The 27,326-nt window shown below is 44.5% G+C and overlaps 1 protein-coding gene across 1 annotated transcript in view; it reads left to right on the top strand.

The window, feature by feature from the left end:
• The first annotated feature begins 1,178 nt into the window (after window positions 1–1,178).
• Window positions 1,179–27,326, top strand: part of INPP5D (inositol polyphosphate-5-phosphatase D) — a 49,782-nt gene continuing 23,634 nt past the window's right edge. Inside the window, exons 1-3 of the mRNA XM_059479579.1 lie at window positions 1,179–1,336; window positions 6,162–6,225; window positions 25,989–26,139. Of these exons, the coding sequence (XP_059335562.1) occupies window positions 1,203–1,336; window positions 6,162–6,225; window positions 25,989–26,139 (349 nt within the window). The 5' untranslated portion in view covers window positions 1,179–1,202. The remainder of the gene's footprint in view (window positions 1,337–6,161; window positions 6,226–25,988; window positions 26,140–27,326) is intronic.

The raw sequence follows: 27,326 nt of genomic DNA, 5'->3' as shown, positions 1-27,326 counted from the left end.
AAGCCTCTACACAGCTGAAAGCAACAAGAAGGCTGCTGGGTTATGCTGGTTCACTGTTCTTTTACACACCCACACATTTGCACTGACAGTCTGTTCTCTCCTGCCTTGCTGTCCGTGCAGTGTACAGCACTTCATGCATGGCCCAGGTACTGCGGTTCCAGCACTTCTCCTGGGTCTTGGAACTGAGGGTTGCATAGGGCTAGCAGGGTTTGCACCTTTCCTCTGCCCCTGGACTTCGATTCCCAGCTCAGCTGCTGCTTTCAGGTATAGCTCAAATGTGGATGTGCAGAGAGCAGAGTGGTTGGAGGTACAGGATAGACAACCAAAATTGTCATGCAGGCAGTGCCCCTGTAGGAATGTTCTGGCATTGCTGCAAATACGTCTTGGAGATGCAGCACTAAGCATGCCACACAGCATAGCTGAGGGACAGATGTACATACAAAGAAAAGGGAAGTGAAAGCTCCAGTTCTCCCCTCTCTGACGCAGGTTGCTGACACAGCTTTGCTCTATCCCACCTTTGGGGATTTAGAGTAGGAAAGATCTTTGAATCCATCTCACAGTAGCTGACAGGGAGCTTTGGTCAAAAATCCCTAGCACAAATCAGCCTTTCCGTCTGCTTCTATGCATGGAGACATGCAGTAGTTATTTTATTTTTTCAATTCTTTGAAGTTCCCTCCTCACACCTAGTTAGATAGGACTAGTCAAGGCAGGAATGGGGCAGTCAGTGCTATGTATCCTAATGCACAGTGTGTTTCTGATTAGAGATTTATTTGTTCCCCATGGAGACCTGTAGTGGGTAGGACAGAGAGACAGGAAAAAGATGAAAACTCAAAGGATCTGGCAGGAGATCGTAAATTGGACGGCAGGCCACCAAAGCCTGGGGGACCGAATCTGTGAGGGAGCAGAAGTGATCACCAGCTGGGAATTTTGGACACAAAGCAGGAGGGAAAGGCAGGGAACGTGGGCTTGCTAGTCACTTCAGCAGCAGCATGAAGAGGGAGAGTGGGGGCTGCAGGGATATGTCACACTCACTCTCTGAGCTGTTTGAGTTGAGGAAGTTGTCCGTGGCTGAGTTTCCTTTCCCTCTCTGTGCTATTGAAACAGGAAGCTGGTGCGCCGAAGCTGGCTGATCGTTACACACAGACACACAGGCAGCTCTGGCAGCTCCTGTGCTGGCATTCAGGTTTCCTCCAGCTCCAGCAATGGATCAGTGCTGGTACCACGGCAACATCACTCGCTCCAGAGCTGAAGACCTGCTCTCCAAAGTAGGCAAGGACGGCAGCTTCCTTGTGCGGGCCAGTGAGTCAATTGCTTCAGCATATGCACTCTGCGTGCTGTAAGTACAGCGTTCACCGCGCCCTCGCCCACACTGCTATCCCTGCTGGGCAGGGGTCACTCCTGCCTCCTCCCCTGCACACAGGCAAACAGGTGCTCTACTCACTGGGAACGTGCAGCCTTCCTCAGAGCACCGCTGGTTTCACCAGACTGGGCTATGGGGTGGGGAAGGGTTAGGAGCCAGGCTGAATAAACCCATGGTTTATGTACTGCTGTACTGCTCACGCTGCTCTTGCCCCTGATTCAAAAGGAGAGAATGGTCAAAGGCACTGCTGCTGTACTTTGAGAGAAAATAACCTCTTGAACTTCTGGAGTGTCTTAACAACTTGGGTCAAATATTTATCTTTAGTGACCCCAGTCCGGAGCCTGGGACCTCCCAGGTACTTTTCTTGCTCTGGTTCAGTGTATGTTTGAGCTCCCTGCTTGTACTGTGTTGCATTCAGCAAAAGGCTTGAAATAGTTCCTGGAGCTGTGCGTAGTACACCTGGCAGAGCAGTGATTCCACCTGCATCATTAATGTGGCTCATGGGGTAAATGTTTCATGTGGGGAATAGGGAGAGAAGTGCTGGCAGCCCTAATCCCCTCATTCTGGGTTAGGTCAGGAACCAGAGAGCAAGGCCTCCTGCCCTGGGTTTGTGAGAGGCAGTTTTTTTTTTTCCTGGAGGCAGGAGAGAAGGAGTGAGAGGAGACTGAAGTCAATAGGTAAAATCTGAGACATTTAACTTTGTCTTACAGAGAGATCAGACAGTTGCTCCTTGCTTAGGAGAGATCAAGAGAGCCCTAGTGGGACCCTATCAGATCCTCTTTGCTGCCATTTTGCAGCAGATTGATGAAACTAATTTAATCTTTACCCCACATTACATTACAAACATTGCAAGCAGGTTTCTCATTTTCTGTCTGAAAGTACATTTCTTGTAGTGATGAAGATGGTGCTGCTGTTTATAACTCTGAGCTAACTGCTTGTCTCTGAGGTCAGATTCTGCTGACAGCACTGTTGGCTGCTGAGTGCCATGGGGCTGGGTAACTGCGCCGTGGGTGTAGGTGTTGGACTGCCAGGGAGTGGTGGCTGGGGAGTGGGTGTCTTCACAAGGCACAGAGAGCCTCAGTGCCTGCCTGATAAGGTGCTTGAAACAACACAGCAAAGAGTTTTGTCTTTCTGGAGGGAGCAGAGAAAGAAGGGCAGCTGCAGATGAACAGCCAGTACTAGCAGGAAGGAGGAGAGAAAATCCTGTAACAGGAGCTGAGGGCCTAAGTGGTCAGTCAGGGAACAATTTACTAGAACAGACTGTTGCTTCCATGGAGTGATTTTAGTGTTACCCCATTGATTTGACTTGTAACCAGTATGTACACAAAATATTTTCACCAAGGGATGGTGGGGATTATAGAAAGGGGAGGTGCTGCAGAAAGGCCTACTAACACGCATTTGCATAAGTTTTTCCATTGTAAATGTTTATGCAGGCGGCTTTGAAAGCCTTTTGTGACTTGAGAGACATGGGATCAGGAAACAGAAACAATATAATGACCATGATTTTCTGTACTGGGAGCCAAAGGTTACATTCTTAAATCCATTCTGAGGTAGCTAATATGAATGGCTTGATTAAAGAATTGGGGAGCACCCAGCCTTGCCAGCCAAGAGCGGCTGGATCAGAGGTGCAAAGGGCTGGCATTAATTACAGCCTGGGAAACATCACACAGACTGCTGTCAAACGATCTGACATAAGCTTTCAGCTTATGCTGGCTTGCAGTTAGTTTGTGAGAGGTGGTGAATAAATCTTTCCCTCTGAATGTCATCTCCGCAAAATGGGCACCTTTGCTGAAGCTGAAAACTTCCTCAGAGATGTATCAGTTTCAGCTGTGCTATTGACTGGGAGGTGTTTGAAGTTTGAGCTCTTCAGTTGCTTCGTTTAAAAAATAGAGAGGCTGGAGACAAAGAATGGGAGAGTGGGGAATTGAAAGGCTGACTGCAAATTGTTTCCACAAAAGAGAATTATGTTGCAAAGGAGCAGGTGTCAACTGTATACATAAGGAAAATGAAAAACATGAAATTTGCTCTGAAAAAGAAATGTCATATTCTACATAGCTCTAATATTTACTGGGCAGATCAATCAAAATCCAGCAAAAGCATTTATTATTATAATATTTTTGATTTCATTGAAGAGCTGCTTTAGAAAAACAGGGTTTGTATAAATATAGACAAGTAGAGGAGGTGTATTTGGAGAGCCTTTTAAGAGTGCCTTGCCTCCCTTTCTGAAACTTTGAACAGCAGCATTTAGAGAGTGAAAGGCTGGGGAGTGCTCCTCCCCCTGTACAGCTGTCCCCTGTTCTGGTCACACTGCCCCATAAAAGGCAAGAAACAAAGCCCTTTTCCTCTTCCTTTCTCTGTGCCTAAATCATTTGATCTGTCAGTCTATTGACAAGAAATGGGGTCTTTTACTCACCTGGAGGGGAATGCCTGAATCCTGAAATCCAAAAGAGCCTGCTTAGTGTTGCCTGCACCTAAACTGGTATCATTCCTCCAGGAGATCTTCTGTTCGCAGTTCCTCCACGAATGGCTGCAGGACTAACAACACTTCTAGAGGTGAAACTCAAGGACCAGCTGCAGCTTTGGGACCTCTCTAAGAGGACCCTGCCTGTGAGATGTCCTTTCCAATGCCATGCCTCTCTCACGGTGCACTTGGCACATGGCATCAGGCCTAGCACAGCAGCCCTGTTCAGTGCTCCAGAAACTCCCAATATGCACATTATCACCTGTGCATAAAAACATACAGTAGGAGAGGAGTGAGAAAATGTCTGCCTTGTCACACTGTTACCTCCTCTGGTTGGTTGAGAGGACGGGGAGATAAGTACTTGGAGGCTGATGTTTTATTTACCCTCCACATGGACAGCCTGAACAATGGCTGAACAATTCTGAACTCAACCCAGTTTTTAGGGTGGACTAAGAATGTGGTGGCAATTGGGACCACATAACTTGACAGTCAGGATGCCGAGGACAGGAAGCCTAAGGGTAAAAATGGAGTAAGAATCCTGGTCTTCTCCATCGACATGCACTAAATTAGGGGACTGGCAAGGAGGATTCCTCCTTTGATCCTAGGAGTGTTTCTCCCTTCTCTTGTCTCACCCAACTGCCCTTCTTTCATTGTTCTTATGCTGATCTTACTGGTCCTGAGCCTAAACCTTTTTACAAGCATTGTGAGAGCAGCCTTGAACTCTGTGTGATGGGCCACTTTCTGTGAGGGCCACATGAGAGTCCTCTTGTTGAGCAGAAGCCATTGGGCTACTTAATTTATCAGTTTCATAATCTCCACACACATAAATTGTCTCTGCTGCATGAATAATTCTGCTTAGCTCTATTTGAATATCAGCAGGAGTAAATGGTGTAAGAGAGCTGCATTGACACATAAAAACAAACCCCATGCCCTTCCTTGGCTCATATCTTCACCTGGCACTGATTGCCCTGTATTGGTGGAATTAGCAGTGCTGTAGCTGTCCTACAGTAGAGGATTATGTCTGTGACTTCCAGCTCTGTACCAGATGTATGAATAAATAGATGCCTGTGAAATGAGCTCTAAAAACAGCTTGAATTCTTCTGTGTCCTTTGCATTAATGCTATCAAAAGACACATGTTCATGTGGATACATGTCCTCCAGACATCCTAGAAAAACTCAGCTATGATCTAGGAGGAATTTATTTTAATTTCCAATGTGTCTTTGTGACTCCTTGTATAAGGCTGCCTGAAATCCTGGCAATCTCCTCTTTCCTGCGTGGAATGATTCTGAAAGGCGTATGATGAATAGATTCACATCACAACTCTAAGAGAGATTAGGATGTTTTTGATTTGCCTCATCTCCCCAGCTGGGGGGATGACCTCAGTCCACATTTTGTGACAACCAAGGAAGATCTGAGTGTGGATTCTGTTCTTTCTTTTGGGAAGGAAGGGGTTGAATCTGCACCTTTTGGGTGCTCAAAGTGATATTGTATCTTTTAAGTTCTTTGCAGATAACTTAAAAGATTTGATCAATCTTTTGTTATGAGAAAGGTAAAAATATATTGTCTAGTCAATACTTCTTGGGTGAACCACACAAAGCTCAGCAGCTGCTGAGAGAGGTTAAGCTTACAGTGCTGTTCAGGCTTCCCTTGGGCTCCTATGCATTGATGTGACCCTCCACTGAACACAAGACTCCTTCATCCCCCCCTTAAATAAGAATCTAATTGAATTTAACTGGGACAAAGTATTTGTTGTGGGTGCCCTACAGATGCACATGTACAGTGTGCATCCACACCAGGATGGTGAGATGGGTTTTCATTTAAACTGTTTAGGATTTGTGGATAGAAATGTGCCTGGCAATCAGATGTTGTACTGTGATTTAGCTGAAATACATTATTTGCTTTTTCCAATACAAGTCAATGCTCTAGCCCTTCAGTTTACTCATTTATTGCTGGTTTTGGCCCTTTGTTTTTCGAATTCCTGCTTTTTCATTTCTTCCTGAGACGCCTGCTCTATTGACAGCTAGAGCCGCTTGGTGTTTTCTCTCTTTCCGGCCAGAAGAAGAGTGGAAAGACGCCGTCTGAGCTAATGCTGATATCACTTTCTGCAGTGACATCTGCAAGCAGATGTTCCTGTTTCAGTGACCAGGAACACCTCAGGTTTGTGTTAGTCTGCAGGCTCCAGGAAAAGAAACTAAGAAAGAGAAATGGTTTAAAACCCTTGTGCATGAAGCAATCTATGTGTTTCAGGAATTTCCAATGTCTTTTCTCACAGGGAGGGATGCCATAGTGAGATTCCCTTCTGGACATGGTCTAACCATATCACCTGTGGTCTGTTCCAGGTACCGGAATTGTGTTTATACATACCGAATTCTGCCCGACAAAGAAAATAAACTAATTGTCCAGGTAAGCCATCTCTGTACTATTTGGTCTCACAAAAATGTATTTGAGAACTGCTGGTTTTCAAAGTAATTCCAACACCAAGAGAGAAAAAAAGATATAAGCAATTAAACTAATGTCATGCCAGCACAATGTTGGTCTCCACTGCTGTGGAGATTTTGGTCTTCAGTCTGGTCCATAGCTGTGGCCATCGAAACTCTTGGACGCACATGCCTTCAATTCAGTGGCACAGCCATGTTTTATGTAACTGAGAAGCTCAGCACGTGGAATAACTTCTCCTCTGAAGCCAACTTCTTATCAATACATCATGAATCTTTTCAATCCAAAACTGCAGCACAGTTGCCTACACCCAGAGAATGTAAATAGAGTTCTGGTCTCAGGATCCAGAAAGTACGAAGACTGAAGGCAGGAATTTCCGATGTTCTGTTTATTCCTATTTTGATTTAGGAGCCTAAATGAGCCACTTCCCCTTCCGGTGCCACTTCCCCTTCCGGTGCCACCTCTCAGCCTCAGTTTTAATATAAATAATGAAATTTGGGGTGGGGAGTGAGGCATGGTCTCGTACAGCCCCAAGAACTGGGCATGGGTTTACTGGGCAACAGTGGGGGCTGCAGCTGACTCATGCTCTTGGCACAGTCAGTGCTGCATGGGCATTCCCTGCTGTATGGAATGGAAATTCCCAGGCTACTCAGTCTGCCTTGCTATTCAGAGTGGTTCTGCAATAAGTCCTTCCCATTTCAGTTGACAACTAGCTTCCCACACTATAAATCAGATTTCTACCAACTTCATGAGCAGCTTATAGGTCGCTCATGCACCATGTTGGTTGTGTATTTCCTCACCTGCTTTGGGGTTATCAGTGTTTCTTTGAGATCTCCACTAAGAGGCAGCATATCTGAAACCAGAGTAATGAGTTAGTGAGAACAGCTGCGTGCTGGCAGCTTGCTTTCAGCTGTGGGCTTTTGGTAAGAATGGTGGATTGTGTGTCCTGGGTGCACACATCCGGCTTGGCTCTTTCAAGACCTACTTTTGTGTATCTTGGGCTGTTCTCAGGAGCCCCACTCAGATGCAGCTCTGCACAGACACAACTGTATTGCCTCCAAGGCTAACTCCAGGCTCTTGGTGCTGTGCTCCAGAGGACTGTGTGCCCAGAGCCAGCCACTACGGCCCTGTTGGCCTTGACAGCTGGATTCCCCAGAGCCATTGAGATTCCTCTGCCTCGCTTGCCCTTCTGTTTCTGAGGAGGAACTGGCAGCAGGAGTCTATGCTGGACATGACCTGGGTCTGTAGTGTTACTATGGCATGTCACCAGAGTTCATCCCTCTTCATGGAGCACTGGGTGACACTGTGCAAAGGAACTTGTGCAGGCTCAGCTGGCTGCTAGCCTGGGACCAGCACCCAGCTGGAACCAGTGTCTTGTCATTCCTACCTGGCTCCACACACTGTGCTGTAGGCTCTTTGTAGTGATACTTGGTATTCCCCCATCTTCTGATATATCCCAGTCATTCTGTCCTAAAGAGTGTGTTTTGGTGCATTGTGCTGATGGGATGTGGTGGTGGTAAGAGCCCAGAAGGTGATATGGTGTTCATCTTTGACAGTACCCTGAGAGCTGCAGAGATCAGGGTCTCTCTGTGCCAGAGTTCACAGATGGAGCCCCACAGGCAGGGGGAGTGTTGGGGGACACCTGAGGCCCAGGCAATGGGCACAACTATCTATGTCCCACACCAGCTCTGTGGCGTGGCTGGCGCGGGACCCTGGCACTGCTAATGGTGTCCTTGCTCTTTGCACTGGCAGCAGTAAGATGAAGGGAACTTGTGGAACCCTAATTCTGAATAACTTTGTGGTATGAGATTGGCAGCTGTTTTGTCTTTTGGAAAACAAGCACAGAAATGATCCTATGTTGGGTTTTGCTCTGTGGGAGAGGAAGAAAGGCAGGCCAGAAGGTATCTGCAAAGGCAGCCACACAGCCCCACACTTTGTCCCTCTGTGCCCTGGGCAAGCCGTGTCCCCTCCTCGTCCCTCAGCTGCCCTGCTGGCAGATCCTGTGAGAAATGCTGGACATGCAGCTTGGCCTGGAGCCTGTTCTAGCAGGACACAGATGCCATGAGTGACAGGAGAGTTTGAAACCTGAGCAGAGAGCAATGTACCTGTGTGCAGCTACTCTCTGGAGAGCGCTAGGGCACAGGCTGCTCACAGCACCTGCCAGTGAAGGTCTGTGCCGAGAGTTCTGTGCATTACAACCCAGGAAGGTGTGAGTTGTGCTTCCCAGTTTGTACTGGATCCATGATTGTTTCTGCAGTGACAAAGGGCCTGTTTTCATGTACAACTCTTGTCTGCAGAGTTGTACATGTACAGTGCTCAAAACACTGCAGCAATAAGAAATCTTTTTTTCTCTGTGCTGTAGCAATGGGCAGCTCTCCTGCTGGATCAAGGTTTATGAACAAGAAATTGTAAGATTCTCTTCGGTCCCATGTTGTGGTTGCAAGGGATTTCTCTTGTTCCTGTATCACGGAATGCAGAGTGACTGTGGTGTACCTTTGTAAGCTGGGTTGCCAGGAGCTGTAGGTTGAATACCAGGGATAGGCTAAATAGAGTGTGTTGTTAACTCATGTTTTGAAGACATGACACCTCCTGCTTTGTGCTGCCTTATTCTGGTTCTGAGGTAGAGGCAAATGAAAGGGGCTGGCTTCTTCCAGTGAGAGAAAGATGCAGTGAGAGTTATAATTAAAGCTCAGAGGAAAAACAGTCCTGTGTTCTTGGCTGCTGTTCTTGGTACAGTGTTCCAGCTGGGCCAGGCTTTTTGTTGGTCGCTCATCTATTGATTTTTGGATAAAACAAAAACTTCTTCATGTGTCTTAAAAGATCAGATTTTTGAAAATATTACTTCTTTGCAAGGATGTAAAAGCTGTTGACTAGGATGGAATGTGGACATTTTAAAAAATCCCATTAATAAAGGGAAGGGTCTACTAATCCTGTGGAACTAGATCAGATGTTAATTCAACAATCAGTAGATGCTTCTCATTTCTCGGTTTATAAAAATTATATAGGAAAGATTCAATACTCAATCTTGAGAAAGGCCTGTATTGATTACAAATATGAGCCCTGATTATCAATGTGACTTTTTTTTTTCAACCTGCACAGTGCTTCTTCCTAAAAAAAGGGCTGTCTTCCTGCCCAGATCTGGACTTTTGTGTGTCAGGAATTTTTCTTGATGACAGCAGGTTTAGAAGATCTGTCATATCACAGCTACATACACAGCTCATGTGATATGACAGCTCTCCCTCTGCCACTCTGTGGAGTTTTTTCACCCTTAAAGCTGCAAGTTGCATAACTTTTTTTGTTAAGTCTTGGAGAGTACATTTCATTTTTTCTGAAGCCTGATCCCACCCTTATGAAATGATAGTGTAATTTTTTTTTTTTGCATGGTTAAATTAACTATTAAAGGAGAGGTGGAAGAAAGAGAAGTACACATTTTTGCACGCAAAGCTGCACTTTTGCATTCAGGCTGAAGAAAAAAATATTGACATATGTCTTTCCAGCATTTTATGGCATGGATTGTGATCTGCCATTAGGATTCTACATCTGCAACAGTTAGCATGGTAAGGAATTTCTCTTGCCTGCCATATCATGATCATGGTTGCCAGGATGTTGAAGAAAAGTGTTGTTTCAGACGGAAAAATTGGATCACCCTTTTGAAAAAGTCCAGATAAGCAATTTTGAACTTGACATCTGCCTTCATTTGAAAGCAATGAACTGAAGTGTAGCACTAAGCCCCAAGTGGTGGCAGAAGGAGTGGGGGGTCCCAGTGGGTGCTGGGGTTTGGGCTAAAATGTAACAAAAACCCAAAGGTCCCGGTCCCATGGCCACTCTGACGAGCAGAGGCTCACCCACAGCAAGGAGAGCCAGTGAAGGACAGAACTCTGTGGTGGCAGTGAATTCTCCCTGCAGCAGCAGCAGCATCTCCCCTCCAATCTCAACAGCGAGCGAGATGCTGAGATCAGCCCCTCATCCCCCAGCCAAAATCTGGTGGCATTTCTGCGCTTCCAAAGAGAAAGCCCCTGAGCTGACATACTGCAGCGAACTGCACCCTTCCCCTTCCTCCATGGTTACGTCTTTGTCTCTCTTAAGTATCATCTTTATTATCTCTTAGGCAACAAATGGGAGAAAATTCCATGAAAGAGGGAAAAAAAAGGAAAAATCCTAACCTGATGCATCATCTTTTTTTACATTAATAGGAGGAAAGGGTGTTGAACAAAGACTATGCCTTGCATAGCACATGCTCCAAGGCCCTTCATTTTTTAATACCTTTTCATTGCTTTAATATTTTTAAAGTTACAGCCTGTTTTTCTTTCCTCTTCCTCTCTCTGGGCTGTCCTAACTGCCCAGCTCTTTGACAGAAGGTAGCAGTGTGTATGCATCTTCCGGCTTCATGGGGAAACATGGGAAATATTCATTTTGCAGTCATAGCACCAGATCATTATTCCTGTGTGCATGAGTGCTTCTTGCATTTGTGCTGAAATGCATTATTTAAAAAGATTACTTACACTTATACTTGTTACCTGTTGTAATGGGAGAGCCTTACCCTTTTTACTTGTGGTTTCCTAACTTCAGTGAAAATTACAGATACCCTGGCAGCACTGTTTTACGGTGAGTGATCATATGGCTATTTTTTTTCTTTTTCTGGTAATTTTCTTCTAGTCTGACACGGGGCTTTGTGTAACAGGAAACAAATAGTGCTATGTGAGCAGTTAGAAAGCAGGCCAGCAGCTGTGACTCATGGTGACAGAGCAGATCACCAGTGTGCTCTTCGACTCCCAGGTGCTTGGGGAAGCCCTAAACACTGTATAGGGCTTTCTGCTGAGACCCTCCCTCCCCAGTGCACTTCTAGAAACACATATTTTGGGAATTGTCTTGATTTGAACAATGTATATGGGTTGACTAAATATGGCAGAATGTAAGGTTTTCTGTGAGCTGTTTAGGTGGCCTGGAAAGGCCCAGGGATGGCCTTGAAGAGCCCGGCGCTTCAAAGGACGAGGAGAGACTTCTGATCTTGTCTCGGTCTTGGTGTTTATTAATTGTTTATCTAAAAGATTTTCTTTCAGCCCGACAGAGGTCTGTACAGCAAGTCAGCCATGGGCACACTGCGAGCCCCCGGGGCGGTCACTTATCTTTATACCCTAAGTTACGTGTACAATATTTATCATTTCTCCCCAATACCTTCTACCCTTATTAACTGGTGCACTTTTAGTAATAACCAATCCCAAAGTGCCACCACCACCACAGAAGATGGAGGCCAAGAAGAAGAAGAAGAAGGACAGGACACACCCCAATTCCTCCATCTTACTTCTTTAGACCCCCTTGTACTAAAATCCTAAACCCTGTGTTTTACACTTTAACTAACTTATCCCTTCACCATTCACCCAGTGAATTCCTCCCAGTCCTCATACAGGTCTCATCTCCTGTGTAGGATCAAAATCCTGCCACCAGACACTTCTGGCAACATTCCAGGATTCCCGAGCCCCCCAAGGGTGGTCTCGGCCTCTCTGCACCTCCGTCCTGAGGTGCTGAGATCCCACAGCAGAACAAATGAGATTCTCCCTCTTGGGATGGGCAAGAAGCAGGATGAGAGGGGTGCCTGTCCCATCACTGTCAGCAGGGCTGTGCCTGCTCCTGAGCAGGATCAGTTCTGCCTCTCTTTGTGAGTCCTGCAGGGTGGGGCTGGGGCAGAGGCCCCATCCGGTGTGCAAACCCGCTCTGGAGCTGGCTGCTGTCCTGCTAGCAGCATCTGATAAGAGTTGTGAGTTTAGTTCAGTTCTTGCATTCCTGGTGTCACTGCTGCTGTTACCAACGTCAGAGACACTGTCTGCCTGTGCCATGTGCAGTACCAAGTTCATTGTCTGCCCTTTGCACAGAGATGCAAAGTTTTTGTTGTTCTCTTTGTTGCTGCACTGTAATCTCAGTGAGCTGTGCTGCTCTGGCTCATGTGGCCACCAAAAGATTTTCTGTAACAGGATTTTGTGATTTGGTCTGGACTTTGATAATCTATCTGTATCTGATCAAAACCTTTCTAGTGGGAAATTGCTCTGGAGATGGGTGATAAAGCAAAGTAAAATGCTTCAGGTGAGGCTTAGCCATCCACCACTTACAGTGTCTGTCACAATTCTGGGAGGTGTTTGTACCTGTGCAACCTCATGGGCTGCAGTGAAGACAGGGCAGGCACAGCTCTGCCTAAAATGCCACTTGCAGATTGCACAGAGGCTGTCTTAAGAAAAGATAATGAGAATGGAATAGAATTCACCTGAGTTATCTGTTACCTTGGAAAACTCACTGTGCTCTTGGGACTGTTGGAACTGCAGGTCTGAGAGATTAATCAGAGTGATCACTTTTGGATAGAAAAGAAGGGACAAGTGAACAACCAGACAATACTCATAAGCAATGTACTGAAGCATGGTTAGGGCAGCACATTTCTAGTATGTCCAAAACCATAATTTAATTATACTAAGTTTCATTTTGTTGCAAAAAAGGGTAGATGTTAAAATTTGAATCTTTTCCAGCATAATCTAATGTTGATTTTAATCAGTTTGCAAAACACTTTACATGTAGGACTGAAAATATTTTACAATCAGGGCTTAGCAAAATCCATGTATTTCATGTTTCTGCAAACTATCTAAATCTATTCATACAAGGAAAATGTTTTTTCTATTCTTGCATCTGAGGTAGAAATGAACGTAATGCACTACAAAGGTTTTGGAAAGCTGAAAGAAGCAGCATTTAATAAGAGAGCTAGGTATTTCCTGAAACATGCACATTCCTGCTACTGAATCTCTCAGTATACAGAATTCTTCATACAAACAAACCATATCCAGCTTTTGTCTAGTTTGAACCCTTCCAGAATGTTTCCAGTTTCCTGAAATATTAAAAAAAAATTCAGAGAATATGGTTTAAATCAACTTAAAGTGATATTATTTTGTTTTTCAACATTCTGAAAATGTAACCAAGTATTTGGAAGCTAATGCATACCATGAAGTGAAATCCCTTTTCCTTTTATCTGGATGTGCTGTCAGACAAAATCTCCCTCTAATGAGTGAAATGCAAATGAATGTCATCAATTTCTTTTGCTGTTTGCCCTCTAATAATTGTGTTATGTTGTAAAGCCTTCATCACATTTAAACATGAAAATTGCAAATAGTCAATCCTTGCTGAAGGTACAAAGCAGCTTCCAGGAGCTGCAAAATCTTTCCAGGCTCAGGAGATAAGGATTAGGGCTGCTATACAGTAAGCAGTTTAACAATTACTGTTTTAGAAGAGTAATTGTTTCACCTGTTATCCTTTGAAAAGTGTTTGACCACCCAAAATCACACACCCAGCAGCTCTTTCCTGCCTGCTAAATCTTCCCCCCAGTCTGTTACAAGAGCTTGGGTGTGCAAATGATCGAGTTATAAACATGTATAACCCTGAGATGAGCCCTTGGGATACACCCACCTCAATGTCTCCCAGACTAGCAAAAGGAAAATTTTCCTGAAATTTTGGAACTCTTATGGCAGATGAGAAAAAACAACTGAAAACTTATGCAACCAACATTATGAACAAGAAAATACACTCATTTTGCAGTAATTTGATTGATATTAGCTTTAATGTTGTCACATATCACAGTCACATATTGTTCAATCCATTTGATTGTCTAATCATTTATAAATTTGGTTTTTGACACTGGCCAAATGCCAGGCACCCACGAAAGGTGTTCACTCACCCTCTCCTGCTATAGTTGGGCAGAGTAGAGGGAAAAAAAACTTAACAAAGGGCCCATGAGTTGAGATAAAGACTGGGAGAAAACACTCTAAAGGCAAAACAGGTTCAAATTTAAAGGTGCAAGGTAAATTTATTATTAACAGAGTCAGAGGAGGATAATGAGAAGTAAAATAAGCCTTTTATTAGTGTTAAAAGTGTTAAAAAACCACTTTTTTCTCCCCCTCAGCCCCTCCCTTTTCCCACCAACAGCACAGGGAGACAGGGTGTGGGGGTTTTGGTCAGTTTGTTACCCAAGAACTTTTTCTGTTTGCTCAGGGAGAGGAGTTTTTTCTCTGTTATGCCTTTGGGTCCCTCCCACGGGAGACAATTCTCCATGAACTTCTCCAGCGTGGCTCCAATCTCACGAGCAGTAGTCCTGCCAAAACTGTTGCAATGTGAGTCCCTCCCACGGACAAACATTCTTTCCTAAACTCTTCTGGTGTGGGTCACTTGTCCATGAGGTGCAGTCCTCAAAGGACAGGCTGCTCTAGTTGGGAAGCATCTAGAAATATTTTATATTTCCAGCGACTTCAGATGAAGCTTCATAACTCAATTTCAGGTATTCAGGAAGACAACAGATTATTTCCCTCTCAGCTGTGTGGTAATGAAGTGGTGTGTTCTATTGCTTCTGTGCTTTGAGGGATGATGAGCCACAGAGGAAAGTAATCATTTACAGGCAGGTCTTGAGTTTTTTTTCTCAAAGAAAGAGAAATTATTATTATTATTATTATTATTATTATTATTATTATTATTATTATTATTATTATTATTATTATTATTATTATTATTATTATTATTGTTATTGTTATTATTGTTATTATTGTTATTATTATATTGTTGGTGCTGTATGAGGCGTTTTGTCCTGATCATTTAAAATAGGAATGAGTCTTGGAAAACACTGATATTAGATTTGTTTACAATGATTCTTATTACAAGTATCGCTGTCGCTAAAATTTGTTTCCACACTCCATACTGACAAGGAGATGCCCTTTCTTCTTTAGAGATCTACCTTGATTTGCTGATGGGATGGATCATTGCAGGCTGCATCCCTCTCCATGCAGACATGGAACTCATCCAGCACATCACAAAGGCCACACAGGCTCCAGTTAGATCTCATCCAGTCAGTCTGCACTGCACCCGTGGGGAATGGGAGCAGTACAACCTACACGGTCTGCAGCATACTGCTGGCATAAATATCAAATATAAAGATACAATCACCTTTGAATATCAGCTGAAAGTATTGTCCTGGTTGCACTTGTTTTAGGTAAACAGGGTCTGATTCACCAATACTCTTCAAATTTACCTTTTGGTGATTGAAGCTGTTACAGCTTTTAAATTAAATTTAGCATTCTTGAGTTTTCAGATTGCTGCATAAATACATGCAAGACTTGATTTCAAATGACAAAATAGTTTAGGGAAATGAAACAGACTTTAGCAAAGATAGCTCAGACTCAGTTGTTTCAGTCCCTCTGAAAGAATGAAGTCACAATGCAGCTTTTGGTTGTTCCCAGACCTTTGCCCAGCTGTCTGACTTCTTATATCTTCAGTTTGTACTTCTGTCAGAGTTTTCAGTCTTGGTTCTCCTCTGCAAGTCTAAACTGGTTGAGGTCTGTTCCATCCCAGGGTTCTGAAGTTGTCCCTCTGCAGTATTTTAAAAGTCAACATAGAGCACAGCTGGGTTTACCAAACCCCATGGACAAAAGATGGTGAAGCTCCCTGTGGGCTGGGGTTGCTCTCTGTTAGCAGACTGATAAGTCTGAGTTAAAATTTCCAAGCAACTCTGCATGAAGCCTTTTTCTCCAAAACTTGATGGGGCTGTAGTGACCTGTGCTGTTTAACAGCTTTAGTACCAAGTGTTTGTCATGATCAGACACAGCAGGAGCCACAGGCAGGCACTGGTTGCTCACAGAGGCCCTGGGTAGTCATTGTATATGTGCGTGCAAACCAAGAAATCCTGAGTCCAATTTCAGGGGCCAAAGTGTAACAGCAAATGTGCAACATCCACTATTTTTATTCCAGAAGTGCAATTTAGGGGAGAACATAAAAGGAAAGGGTTTGAAGGGTGTTTTCTTTCTGGTTCTAGTTTTGTGGTTAGCTTTGCTAAATGATGGTGCTCCTTCAGGCTGGGTTCTGTATCTGTTCAGTCAGCAGCTGTGGCTCAAGGCTTTTAATTGATTAAGAGTTTGCAGTAACTGAATGAAATAAGGGACAGCCCCTTGAAAGAAAGGACAAGTGGTCATCCTTAGTGTCTCAAACATGGTAATCAGTTGCTGTAGCTAAAGCCTGAGAAATTCTGCAGGCTAAAGACAGGAAATTGTAACTAATGCTTCTACCCTTACTGTGCATTGCTTAGGGGTTTGAATTACGCAACCCCATAAAATTATGCGGTACAATGTGTTGCATGCAGCTGCTTCCCATGTACCTTCTGCCTGCATTGCTTCGCTTCAGCAGTTTATCTTCAATAAGTATTACCTTTTTAATCTTACATTTTTCCTTTCCCACTGGATAGTTTATGTAATGTATGCATATTTAGTGCTTGGTGACACTTGAAACTGGGATTCATTCAGCCAAGAGGACAACAGGGAAAGCAGAGAGCTGATTATGGATCCTCCACTGTCTGCTGCACAGGTTGGAGAAGATTCCCAGGAGCTCAGTATAAGACTGCTGTGGGCTGAGGGGTCCTGCTCAGCTGTGCATGCACAGCCATTGTGAGCACGTCTTCACCTGTTTGAGGGAAAAGTTCTTTCTCCTAGGACTCTGAACACCACACACAGTTGCCTGGGTACACATTTATTGCCTTCTACAAAGGGAAAAGCTGAAGGGAGCTTGGGAACTTCCACGAGAAACAAGTAACCTGCAATAGTTCTCCAGTCCAGGTAATGTCAGCTGAGAGCACTGACAGAATCACAACGATGACCTCCACTAAGTGCCTTCAGAAACAATGACTGTGCTACATTTGTTGCCTTGGGTGCCTTGATAGCTCTTGGGAACCCAAGTTTTCAAGCTTATCTTGGTAAGCACTAAAGCTAGATACTTTTTGAAGAAATTAAAATGGAAATTTTCATTTGACTTCAAGTGTTGAAGCTCTTTGGTGGAAAACCAAAAAGCACAAGGCTTGTGATAAAATCATAAAAGTTCTTAGAAGTAGCATACTCCAAAACTTTTACTTAAATTCCACCTACACACTACAGAAGTGCTAAAAAAAATGTATCAGATCCTCATGGATCTGCAGTCCTTGCTCATTCATCATCAACTCATCTGACTTGCACCCTGTAGCTAATTTTAATACCAGTCCTTCAAGTTCCATCATGGAACTGCACTGTTGTTTGCTTTTTGTTGATGTAAATCTTATTTATTATAACACAGAGAAATGCTGAAAGGGTTGTTTGCTCAGCAGGGTTCTCTTGGTGCTACAAGCTGAATCATTGCATACTGTATTGGCAAAATCTTTTTGAAGACCAGAGTTTGAATGGTTTATTTAGTGCGAAGAATGTGAAGAACTATCTCAAGTACATGGTCTTGGTGCTTTCTAGAATTGTTTGGTGTTCTTCCTGGCTTCTATCTAACTATATTAGTTGGCTATTTGGCAATTAGCTTATTTTTATATGAACCATGGAGTGGTGCAGCAGAGTGGAAGGGGGTCTTTAAGTAGGATCTGAGTACATTGGTTTTATGATTTATGTCTTTATCATGAGTGGAGAATTCCAGTTCAAAAGACTTCCAGAAATCCTTTACCTTCCAGATTCTAAACCTCTAATATGTTTTTCTTTAGGATGTAGAATTTTAGCAAGGAACTTGAGATAAAAATCTGGCAGCCAATTATACTCTACTGAGAACTCCTTTCAATATTCCTTTCCTCCATCAGACTCTCCTAATTTACAAATGTCCCAATTCTGCCTTGGGAGCTCTGCCTACCTGTGAACATGATTTGTCTTCAGGCTGCCAGAATGAAGCCTGGATGGGATCACAGAGAGGAGAATTCTTGCACAGCCAGAAGAGAGCAACAGTGGCAGATATGAGAGTCAGGATCTTTTTTAGGATTAACTGCAACTGGGCTCACATTCCACACACAGAGAGCATGTTAAGCATTTGAAACAAAGAATGCATTGTGCTTCTCAAGTCCTTTCCATGACACTGCGCATAGGAAAAAAGTGAGATGGCCTTTCCCAAAATTGGAAACCTTCAGCATTCCCTTTTTTTCTAATTTTTTATAAGAACGGAATTGTGATGCAGTGTGAGTAATTAATACATAGAGTATTTTAAGTCAGTATCATGCTTAAAGAAATGGAGCTTGTGGCAGTATGTACTGGCATCCTTCAGTTGCACTGGAGGAACAGAGAATTTTGTATAGGATTTTTATTAATTTTATAGGATGGAAAATACAGTAATTTATTTTTTTTCCTTTTTTAACTCAGATTTTTTTTATGTCTGATTTTCAGCCAGGATCACAAACTAGAAATAATATATACTTAGTTGTTGTTAAATTGTAATTCCTTGTTTCCTTCCATGAATTATCTCTTTCAGAAATTCTGAATCCCTCTTTCCCAGAACTCTATGAATTCCATTTCACCCAAAGTCTTAAAAGATCACTGTGACAGAAGTGACATGTATTAACAAACTTGAATATCAGGACCAAACCAAATGTGGAATGAGACAAAAAGCCTCCATCATCTCTCACCTTGGAGGAGACAACAACTGTTTGCCTTCCATTCCCTCCAACCTTATTCAAGGTGTATGACTTATAACTGCACTTACACTGTGCTATTCTCCACTAAATTTGTATGATCTTTTTCCAAGGGTGGAAGTGCTGCTCTGCCCACCCACCAGCATCCTCTGCCCATGTTCCCTAGATTCCTCTGCTTACCTCTTCTCTCATGCTTGGTTCCCTGGCAGAGGCCCTCTTGCTGAGCTTTATCCAGCAGCAGAACTCCCTTGCCAACCCACAAGTTTTCACCTCTTATAAAAGTTCATTTCTTTATCCACCCTCCAGGTCACAGGAGCCCTCTTTTTCTCAGGCACACACTTGCTTCTCTCCCTCTGTGCTCCTAGGTAGCTCCATTTCTTCCAAGCCCCAGGTGTTGTATTCAAATTAGAGTATATTTCTGGGTGGCTTATATTTTGGAAAGTAGCTGTTTCTCCCAGCTGTGATTCCTGTCTACAATCCCATTTTTGTGAAATGCTCCTGAATCTTCTTAGCACAAGATTTGATTTAAAAATAAGGCTGGTTTGCTAACAAAATGAAAGTGAAACACCGCCCAGCTTGCTAAAAAACAGTTTAAAAACAATTTACCATTAATTCCTTAGCTCTTAGGTTCACTTCTCTAGTGAAATGCAAAAAGATTGTCTACATGAGAGCCAAATATCAACTTAAAAATGCCACCCAGACTTCCTAGCTAACAGACAGTTTTGAAGACAACATTTTTTCGAACCTCAAAACATAATATTTTTTTTCAAATCTAAAAGAAAAGAAGAGTTCCTGCCAGCCTTTCTTACCACAGTAGAATTGACCTGATTTACTGCTTCCATTTAAGCTGGTGGGTATTTGCAAGAATTTTGTAACTTTGAAAACTTATTGTCTGTTACTGAAATGCCAATATATGTGTTTAAATACCTGATTTAAGGTACTCTAGTTAGAAAAATTTGGCCTCAAGCAATATAACCAGATGATCAGTTTCCTAGTTCCTTCTTGTGCCTTGGTGCAGGAAAGGAAAACACTTCCTCTTCCTTCTGAGGGCCCCAGACTTCCTGTGCCATCTATTTATACAATTGTTGTAATGAACCCCAAGTTAACCAGTTCCTCTCCTAGTTTAGCATAGGCTTTACATCTTTTTACTTCATGTATTTATAATCCACTTGCAACTTCTCTTCAAGTCATGTTCACAGCTGCTCTTCACTAAACCTGTGTTTGGAGTGTCTTTGGCAAGGAGTTCTGGCCAGATGGCATTAGTTGAATACACCAGCTATAAAGGAATACCAGATTATCTGGTCAACAGCCATACAAAAACCTTTTGAAAAGTTCAGATGGTTGAATTTGGAAAGGGGGTCACAAGATTTAACCAAAGGCTAGTGATTAAAGTCATTAGTTGTACCTGTCCTTATGAAATGAACAGCCTAGAAGCCAGTTCAGCATGAAAACAAGAGCAAATTGTAGCTAGTTGTGCTCAGCCATTGTACTGTGAGCATACAGAGGACTGAAGGAAATTGAAAAGTGGAAAGACATGCAGAATCAGGGGCAGCTTCTGGGGAACAGGAGACACCAAGACATCCCATGGGAAAGGAGGTTCACAGCTGAAAGGGCTGGAATCAGAAGTGGAAGGTCTGAAAGTTGTGGTTTGGGATGCAGGGAAAATGGCAGGGATGGTGGTGAGAAGCATGGTCATGTTCAGCCTTACCCATGCTCTTCAAGGGTTCTGGATCTGGATAAAGGAAGCTGGGAGATTTGTAGAGGGCTTCCTGTAGTCACAGAGTTTGGAGAGGCAGGAGGCCTTGCAGGTGTCTGAGCCCAGGGTTGCCCTGGTTTTGGGCTGAGGCAGGATCAGACACTTGCCAGCTGGCTGTGAGGAGTGCCTGGGTGCATGGCACTTCTGTCCCTTGGGGCCTTGCAGCACCTCTGGTTGCCATCTTCTTTAGAAGAGAACTTAAAGCTTGTAAGACTGCTGCTGTGACATCTCTAGGCTGTCCCTTTGCCAGGCCATACAAGTCCCTGTCTTCTGAGCTTTCTGTGTGAAACCCATTTTCCAACTCTTCAGTCTTTCTTGCAAATTTTCCTTGGAACTTTCTATGGTACTCGTAAGTTCCATATGAATTGGTGCCCCAAGCTGGCCACAGCAATCCAGCTAAAGCTTTACGGTACTAAGTACAGCAGAAGAATTTCTTCTTGCATGTTGTACGACACTCTCATTAATAGATCTTGGAGAGACTTCTGCTTTGGATGTAGCTTCCCACTATAAAATTGCTGCTCAGTCTCTGATTCACTGTTCTCCAGATTCCTGTGTACAGCTCTGCTGTTTTGTGGGCTGTTCCCTAAATTGCACACATTCACTAGGTGTTTTCTTTCCATATGTTGTGGCTGCCATCAGCACAAAGCTGAGGTATCAGCGGGGATGATGGAAGAATCCCCACGGAAGGAGAGCCTGCCTTCCACACCTCTCTGGTGTCCCATGAGCCCTGTGAGCACGTTTCTGGGGATGTGGTGTGTTGCCATGGAGATGACACTTGCCATCTCCGTTTATAATGACTTGAAACAATTCACTGTGCAATTAAAACAAGATCTATCCTGTGATAACCCTGAGGAAACAGTTACTTAATAAATGCAGGCAGGGGGGCGGGAAGTGGATTTCATTGTTGGCTCTGCTGGGGTGGCTCCAGCTTGCTCTGTGCTGCCCCATCCTGCTTTGGTTTGTTCACAGTGCCCTGTTCTGCCTCTGCTTCCTGTCTCAAAATCCAGAACAAGCTTGTGTAAAGTTTAGGCTGCATTTTGCCTCGCTCCTGTCATCCAGTGCAGTTGTTTGGAGGATGTTTATTAATAGTTTACCATCAATCCAGTTTTTGGTAATGTGCTCCACAACCATCTACAATCTGATTCAATACCTCTTCTTCATTATCCACCACCACTTTTTCTTCCCTACCTATAAACCTTTGCCACAAGTTCAAGTGGGAAGAAAGCAGATGTCCTAGCAGATGTCCCAGATTTGGGCTGCTTTCCTCGCTTGCTGGCAGAGACCAGCCCTCAGGAGGGTCATCCAGCAACCTGTGCACTCACAGCAACATTACTGAGCCAGACTTTCAACTGGTTCAACTGATGCTGCTCAGGCATCATCCCTGCAGTCCCAGGCAGCACTGGCTGGAGTTACACCACAGCCTCAGTCATGGTCCTCTTGCTCTGTGATTTGGAGCAAAATAATGGGCTGTTGGATTTGGAGGGGCTCAGGCAAGCACAGGCAGTGTCTGAGTACCTTGCACTTGTGTGCCAAACAACATCAGAGCCAACTGTTGTTTGTCATATAGGCTTTGTTCTCAACCCCTCCCCAAGGGGAGAAGCCAATGCAGCAAAATCTTGCTTTTACTGTTTTCTGTCCCATTTCAAACAATGTAGTGTTTGCTGTGCCTCTGTGCAGAGGGAGGCAGTACAAAGCAGGGTGCCCTGCTCTCTTGTGGGGAGTGGGGATGTTTGGGGGGTGTTTGAACAGGGAGGAGCTTGTTTCATAGTGCAGGCAAAAGGCAGAGAGGGCAGCTGGGCACAGCTGTGTGTTGAAGGGGTGCAGCCCTTCCCGTACACTTCCTCTGTTGAGGTCCTTGCAAATAATAACAATTATAATACAAAAGTAAATGAATGAGAATAATCAAATTATTTTCCTTTCAGACTTTCATGATAGCTGAGCTGATGTGTAGCAAGGTGGTGCCACTGCCTTTTGTGGTGTGGGGAAGGACCCTCAAGCACCCCCACCATGAATGTGTGCTGAGCAGGTTTGAGGCTGCCCATCCTTCCCTCTGTGCTGGGCCATGGCTGGTTGGAGCTCCTGACCCTGCCAGTTCCCCATTTTCATATTTCAACTTTCACCTATCTCTGTGCAGCTGCTCGGGCCACCTGTTCAGTTCTTTGCTGAATTCTGTCTTAAAATATGAAATGCTGTCCTTTATTTTACTGTGTGCCATGGGGAGTGTGTCCTTTTCCTCCTGACTGGATTTGGAGAAGGTGAGTTGTCAGAGGAGCTGGCACTGCTGGAATGGAGGCTGCTTCTCTCTGGGAATGAGCATCTGGATTCAGATGCATGCAAAGCCCTGCTTCTTGACATGGCCACAAATTCCACTTACCCTTGAGGGTGGGGAAGGGGGGCTTCATCAAAAAGGTGGCTGGGTGCAGTGGGCCAAGTTACCAGAGTAGAAGGGGTGTGTGACAGCAGGGCCTCTCGGCTCATGTGTTCATCCAGCCAGGCTGCATGAGAGCTAGGGCTGACCATGCTGGGGAATTTGAGCTGGAACACGGGCTTTGGGCTGTGCAGTGAGTTAGAGGAAGGAGGCCTGTTGCAAAATGCTCCTTCTGCTTACTACAGAGACCAGGACGGTTTTAGAGACTGAACTATCCTTGGCAGCAAAAAGTGATAATTCAGCCTTTTCTACCACTTCTATCAAGACTCTGTTAGGCCTTAAAAGCGCTGTTCCTGCTGTCTGTCTTCCTGCAGGCACCCTGGGAGAGCAGGAGCCTGAGGGGCAGAACAAGGCTGAGAAGACACTGTTTGGGCACTGAGGGTGGCAGGGATGCTGTGCAGTAACAGGACATGGGCCTTCAGGCACAGCCAGGGGAGATCAGGGGAAGCAGGAAGGTGGGGAAGTAGCAAAGGAAAGTGAAGGAGGAGCTTGGAAAGAGGAGGAGTGGAGTAGGCTGCAGTGATTCCAGAGATGAGAGAGCACTGACAGCAAAGCTTTTCTCCTACATGGATGCTCATGGCAAACCCTGACTCTGTTTTCCCTTGTTGTGTTTTAAGGTCTCTGTGTGTGCTCTGATGGGGCTGATGCCTTTTCCCAGGTGCCCTTTGGAGTAGCTTAGGGCAAAGCAAGCCACCCCAAGCCTTGTTCTTCATGAGCTCAAGCCCATCTGTGGGGGCTGCAGGTGGGCAGAAGGCAGCCCAGGCAGGGTAATCCAGAGAGTGAAGTGTGGGAAACACTGCCATGGGCTGGTCATCAGCTGCCAGTGGCTGAGTGTGCTGCCACCCTGCCACCAGAGCTGCTAACAGTGCCCTCTGGGCTGCTGGGGGGTGCTGGACAATGCATAATCACAAAAATGAGGATTTCAGAGAAGAAGGTACTGCTTGGAAGATGAACAGAGAAGCATGGAAGTCTGATTGAACTATTCCAGGTCAGTTCCAGTGCAGTACTGTGACTTCAGGATCCTTTCATACAACAGATTAGAGCTGTTTTTTCTTGATGGTTTTCCCTGATTCCCAACCTTCACACTTGGCACCAAGAAGCAGAAGAGTCTGGGAGTACCAGACACTATTTGCATTAATTGGTGTAAATGAGAAGTCTTTCTGAATGTGCAGAGTCTGTGCTGCTCTAGAAGAGCAGGATTTGGCCTATACTGGGTAGGATCATGAGACGTTTTAACCAATGATTTGTTTCAACATCTCTGGCCTCACAAAAATATAATCCAGTGTTTGCCCAAGCATTGCCTTCATGCTGAACATATTTTCCAGTGTATAAGAATAATAAATCTTGTTAAATGCAGAAGCAGTTATGTGAAAGACAGAAAAGGAGGTTTACAGGCAGAGCTCTCAAAAACATCACCCATGTCTGTTGTGAAAATGTGCCTTGCTGAGCCTCTAAAGACATTCAGGTGTAGCTAAAAATGAAAGGTATTTTTAATGGCAGGCCTGAGGGCAGGGATGCCTTCAAATGCAGTTCACTATTGAAAGCACTGTCCCAATTTCTGGCCTGAGATTTTATTCTTTAGGAAAAGTTAAAAAAAAATCTTGTTGGTGCTAGAACTCACTGAAGACATTTTCCTGTGTTCTGCTGTGGTTTTTGCTCACATCTTGCCTGTTTAATTTCTTGGATTTTCTACATATGCCTTTCAAACAAAAAAGTTCACAGAGAATAAGAAACTGAGCAAAGACGAATGGCAAGTAAATAAGCTTGTTCAAACATGTATTGAAACTTTGTATGTGTTGCTTTTTACCAGCAATCATTGCAATCCCAAAATAAATTTGAGTACCCTGCCTGTTAGTCAGAGGCAGAATGTCTGTGTAACACGTTATGTCAAATTGGAGTCACAGCTTTAATTCCTTACTAATTAACCATGTTTCCTATGCAAAATCTAGTTTTATGCATGCAAAACAGTGCCAGCCAAGCCTGCCATTGGGGTGATCAGGTCTTCCTTCAGATTGCCCAGTTGTGAGCAGTTCCCAGTGTTGATCTTTTAAGTCAAGAACAACAGCCCTGTGGGGATGGAAAAAAACTGCTCTCTACCATTCTGCCCCCACTTCTTGATCTTTTATGGCAGATTTAGACAGTGTTTGGTTTCTGTGGGAAAACCTTTTGTACAGAAGGAGCACCCTGCCAGGATGAGGGTGCCCCAAGGAGAGGGATCAGAGCTCTGGCTGTGTGTTGCTGTAGCCCTGGGATTGGATGGCACTTCAGGGCAGTTTGGAAGGTGATGCAGGGTCCTTTCCCTTGGTCAGAAGGTCTGTACGAGCCATGAGAGACTGTGTCTGTCTTTAGTAGGGTCTGTGGTTGAAGAAGGGGGCAGAGCTGCAGGGATAGCAGCTGTTCCTGCTGGCAGAGTCACTATGCCAGTGTGGATATAATTATGCTGAAGCTTTGGCTCTGAACACCTCTAAAACCTTATTCCTCTGTCTGGCCTCTGTGGATAACCATTTGCTGAGATTAATGGCCAGGGTGTGCTTGAGACAGGTTTGGTCACAGAATTCAGCTGGCACACACAGTGTCATGCCATGTGTGTTTGCAGTCCTTGCCACTCTCTAAAGCTCCATCCCAGCATTTCTGTGTGGGTGGCACCTTGTTTCATTTGAACCCAGTTCTGAGCCTTTGAATCCTGGAAGGGATTCTAATGTCTGGATTTAGCCATGTTTACCTTGCAATTTCACAGAAAAATCTTCCTGGATGCCAGAAAATATAACACAGCCTAGGGGCTTTGAGCTCAGTAAAGGAGAGAATACAAAGATTAATCCAGGAGAATTATTTGGTTTTAAAATCTTCCTTTGCTGTGGACCCAATCACCCTGAACCCAGTGAGAGAGCTCTTCTATTTAGCTTCAGTGAGTCTTTGAGGTTGGTGTCTGTGCTGACTCTGGCTGGAATGTGTTATGTGTTTGTTCTGCATAGAGCTTGTGGTCAGATGGGCAGTTCTCTTCTGGGCAGCAGCAGTGGCGTTTTCCTCTCTCTATGGCTTTGTTTTTCCTTCTGCAAGGGGCAGTGTTTGTGTGGTAGGAAATCCCATGCCATGACTGCCTCTGTGTTTTGTTTCAGGCATCAGAAGGTGTTCCTGTGAAGTATTTTCAGAACCTGGAGGAACTGATAGATTATTACAAGAAGGAGAACATGGGCCTGGTATGGCACCTCAAATATCCAGTGCCACGGGAAGAGGAGGAGGCTGCTGATGAACTGGAGGAGGACACTGGTAAGAAACCCATGATGTGACTTGGTGATGCAGACCCTTGACTCATACCTCTTGACTGGAGATAAGCAGTGCAGGCAGGAGATCAGAACATGTTGTGCCATAAAATAGTGCAGAGCATAGAGAGGCCTGAGCTGGCAAGGCCCTGTGGCAGTGAACCCTCATGTCTCCTGTGGTGCAGCACCTGGAGCATCAGTTTAGCTCACCTGAGAGAATACACTGAGACCCTCTGTGGAAGTCTACTGCATCTGGTGTGGGGGTGGTTAATCTGATGTCCTTATCTGGACTCCAACTGTTTATGTCCAGCCATCTCCCAAACCTCTGTACCCTCTCCTTATCCTACATCTTTAGGGCCTCTCTCAAAACAGAGATGCTCCCCTGGGGCTTGAAGCACATTTCTCTGCTGTGCCATGCTCCTGCAGCTGCTAAGGGGTATCTGAAACCACTCAGCTGCTCTGCTCTAGGGGACATTTTCAACAGTCCAAAGCAGAAGGCAGGGCTCTGGCAGTGGCAGACAGTCTAACTCCATGTACAGAGGCAGGTGTATGATGAAGAGGTGTGATTGGCATCATCCCAACTATTTTATATCAAATACCACTGTGTGTTTCTGACACACACTGGTCGCAGATAATTCCTTGGATTTTTCCTGGATCACCCTTTGGATATGTCATAGTTCTCCTACAGGAAGGTCATGTCCACAGAGCCATCCTTCCTGTCCTGTGTGATGTCTGTCTGGAAATGATAAGCACTGCAATCAAACTTGTCTGAAAGACACAATCCCTGGGACAGGCAGACAGGCCCTGTGAACTAGGGCAGACTGATGTGCCTGTGCAACCCAGAGTCCGTGTAACCCTTTGATGGAATCCACTGTATATCTAACAGGAGCTAGAAGATTTTGGTTTGGCAATTTTCTGGAAAAAATAGAACAAAATTTTGCAAAGCTGCTCAGGAAAGATATTCCTGGCTTTTGGCCAGTTGTACTGAGTCTCCAGCTCCCAGGGCTGGTGGAGGGAACTACAGCAAAAATAATACAGAGAGAGGCAAGCAGCAGGGAATGAAGTTCTATCCAAGACTAAGAGCCTTCAGATGAAAAGAGATTAGCACTGGGTCTGGGCTGCTCATGTACAGAATTTAGTTTTGTTAAGGCACTTTGTGCCATTATGGTGGAGCCATATCAGGCCTACAGATGT

Source organism: Ammospiza nelsoni, chromosome 10, assembly GCF_027579445.1.
Source record: "Ammospiza nelsoni isolate bAmmNel1 chromosome 10, bAmmNel1.pri, whole genome shotgun sequence".
NCBI classification, from domain to species: domain Eukaryota; kingdom Metazoa; phylum Chordata; class Aves; order Passeriformes; family Passerellidae; genus Ammospiza; species Ammospiza nelsoni.
The sequence above is the reverse complement of the archived record's forward strand: the minus strand, read 5'-3'. Positions and strand labels throughout refer to the sequence as shown.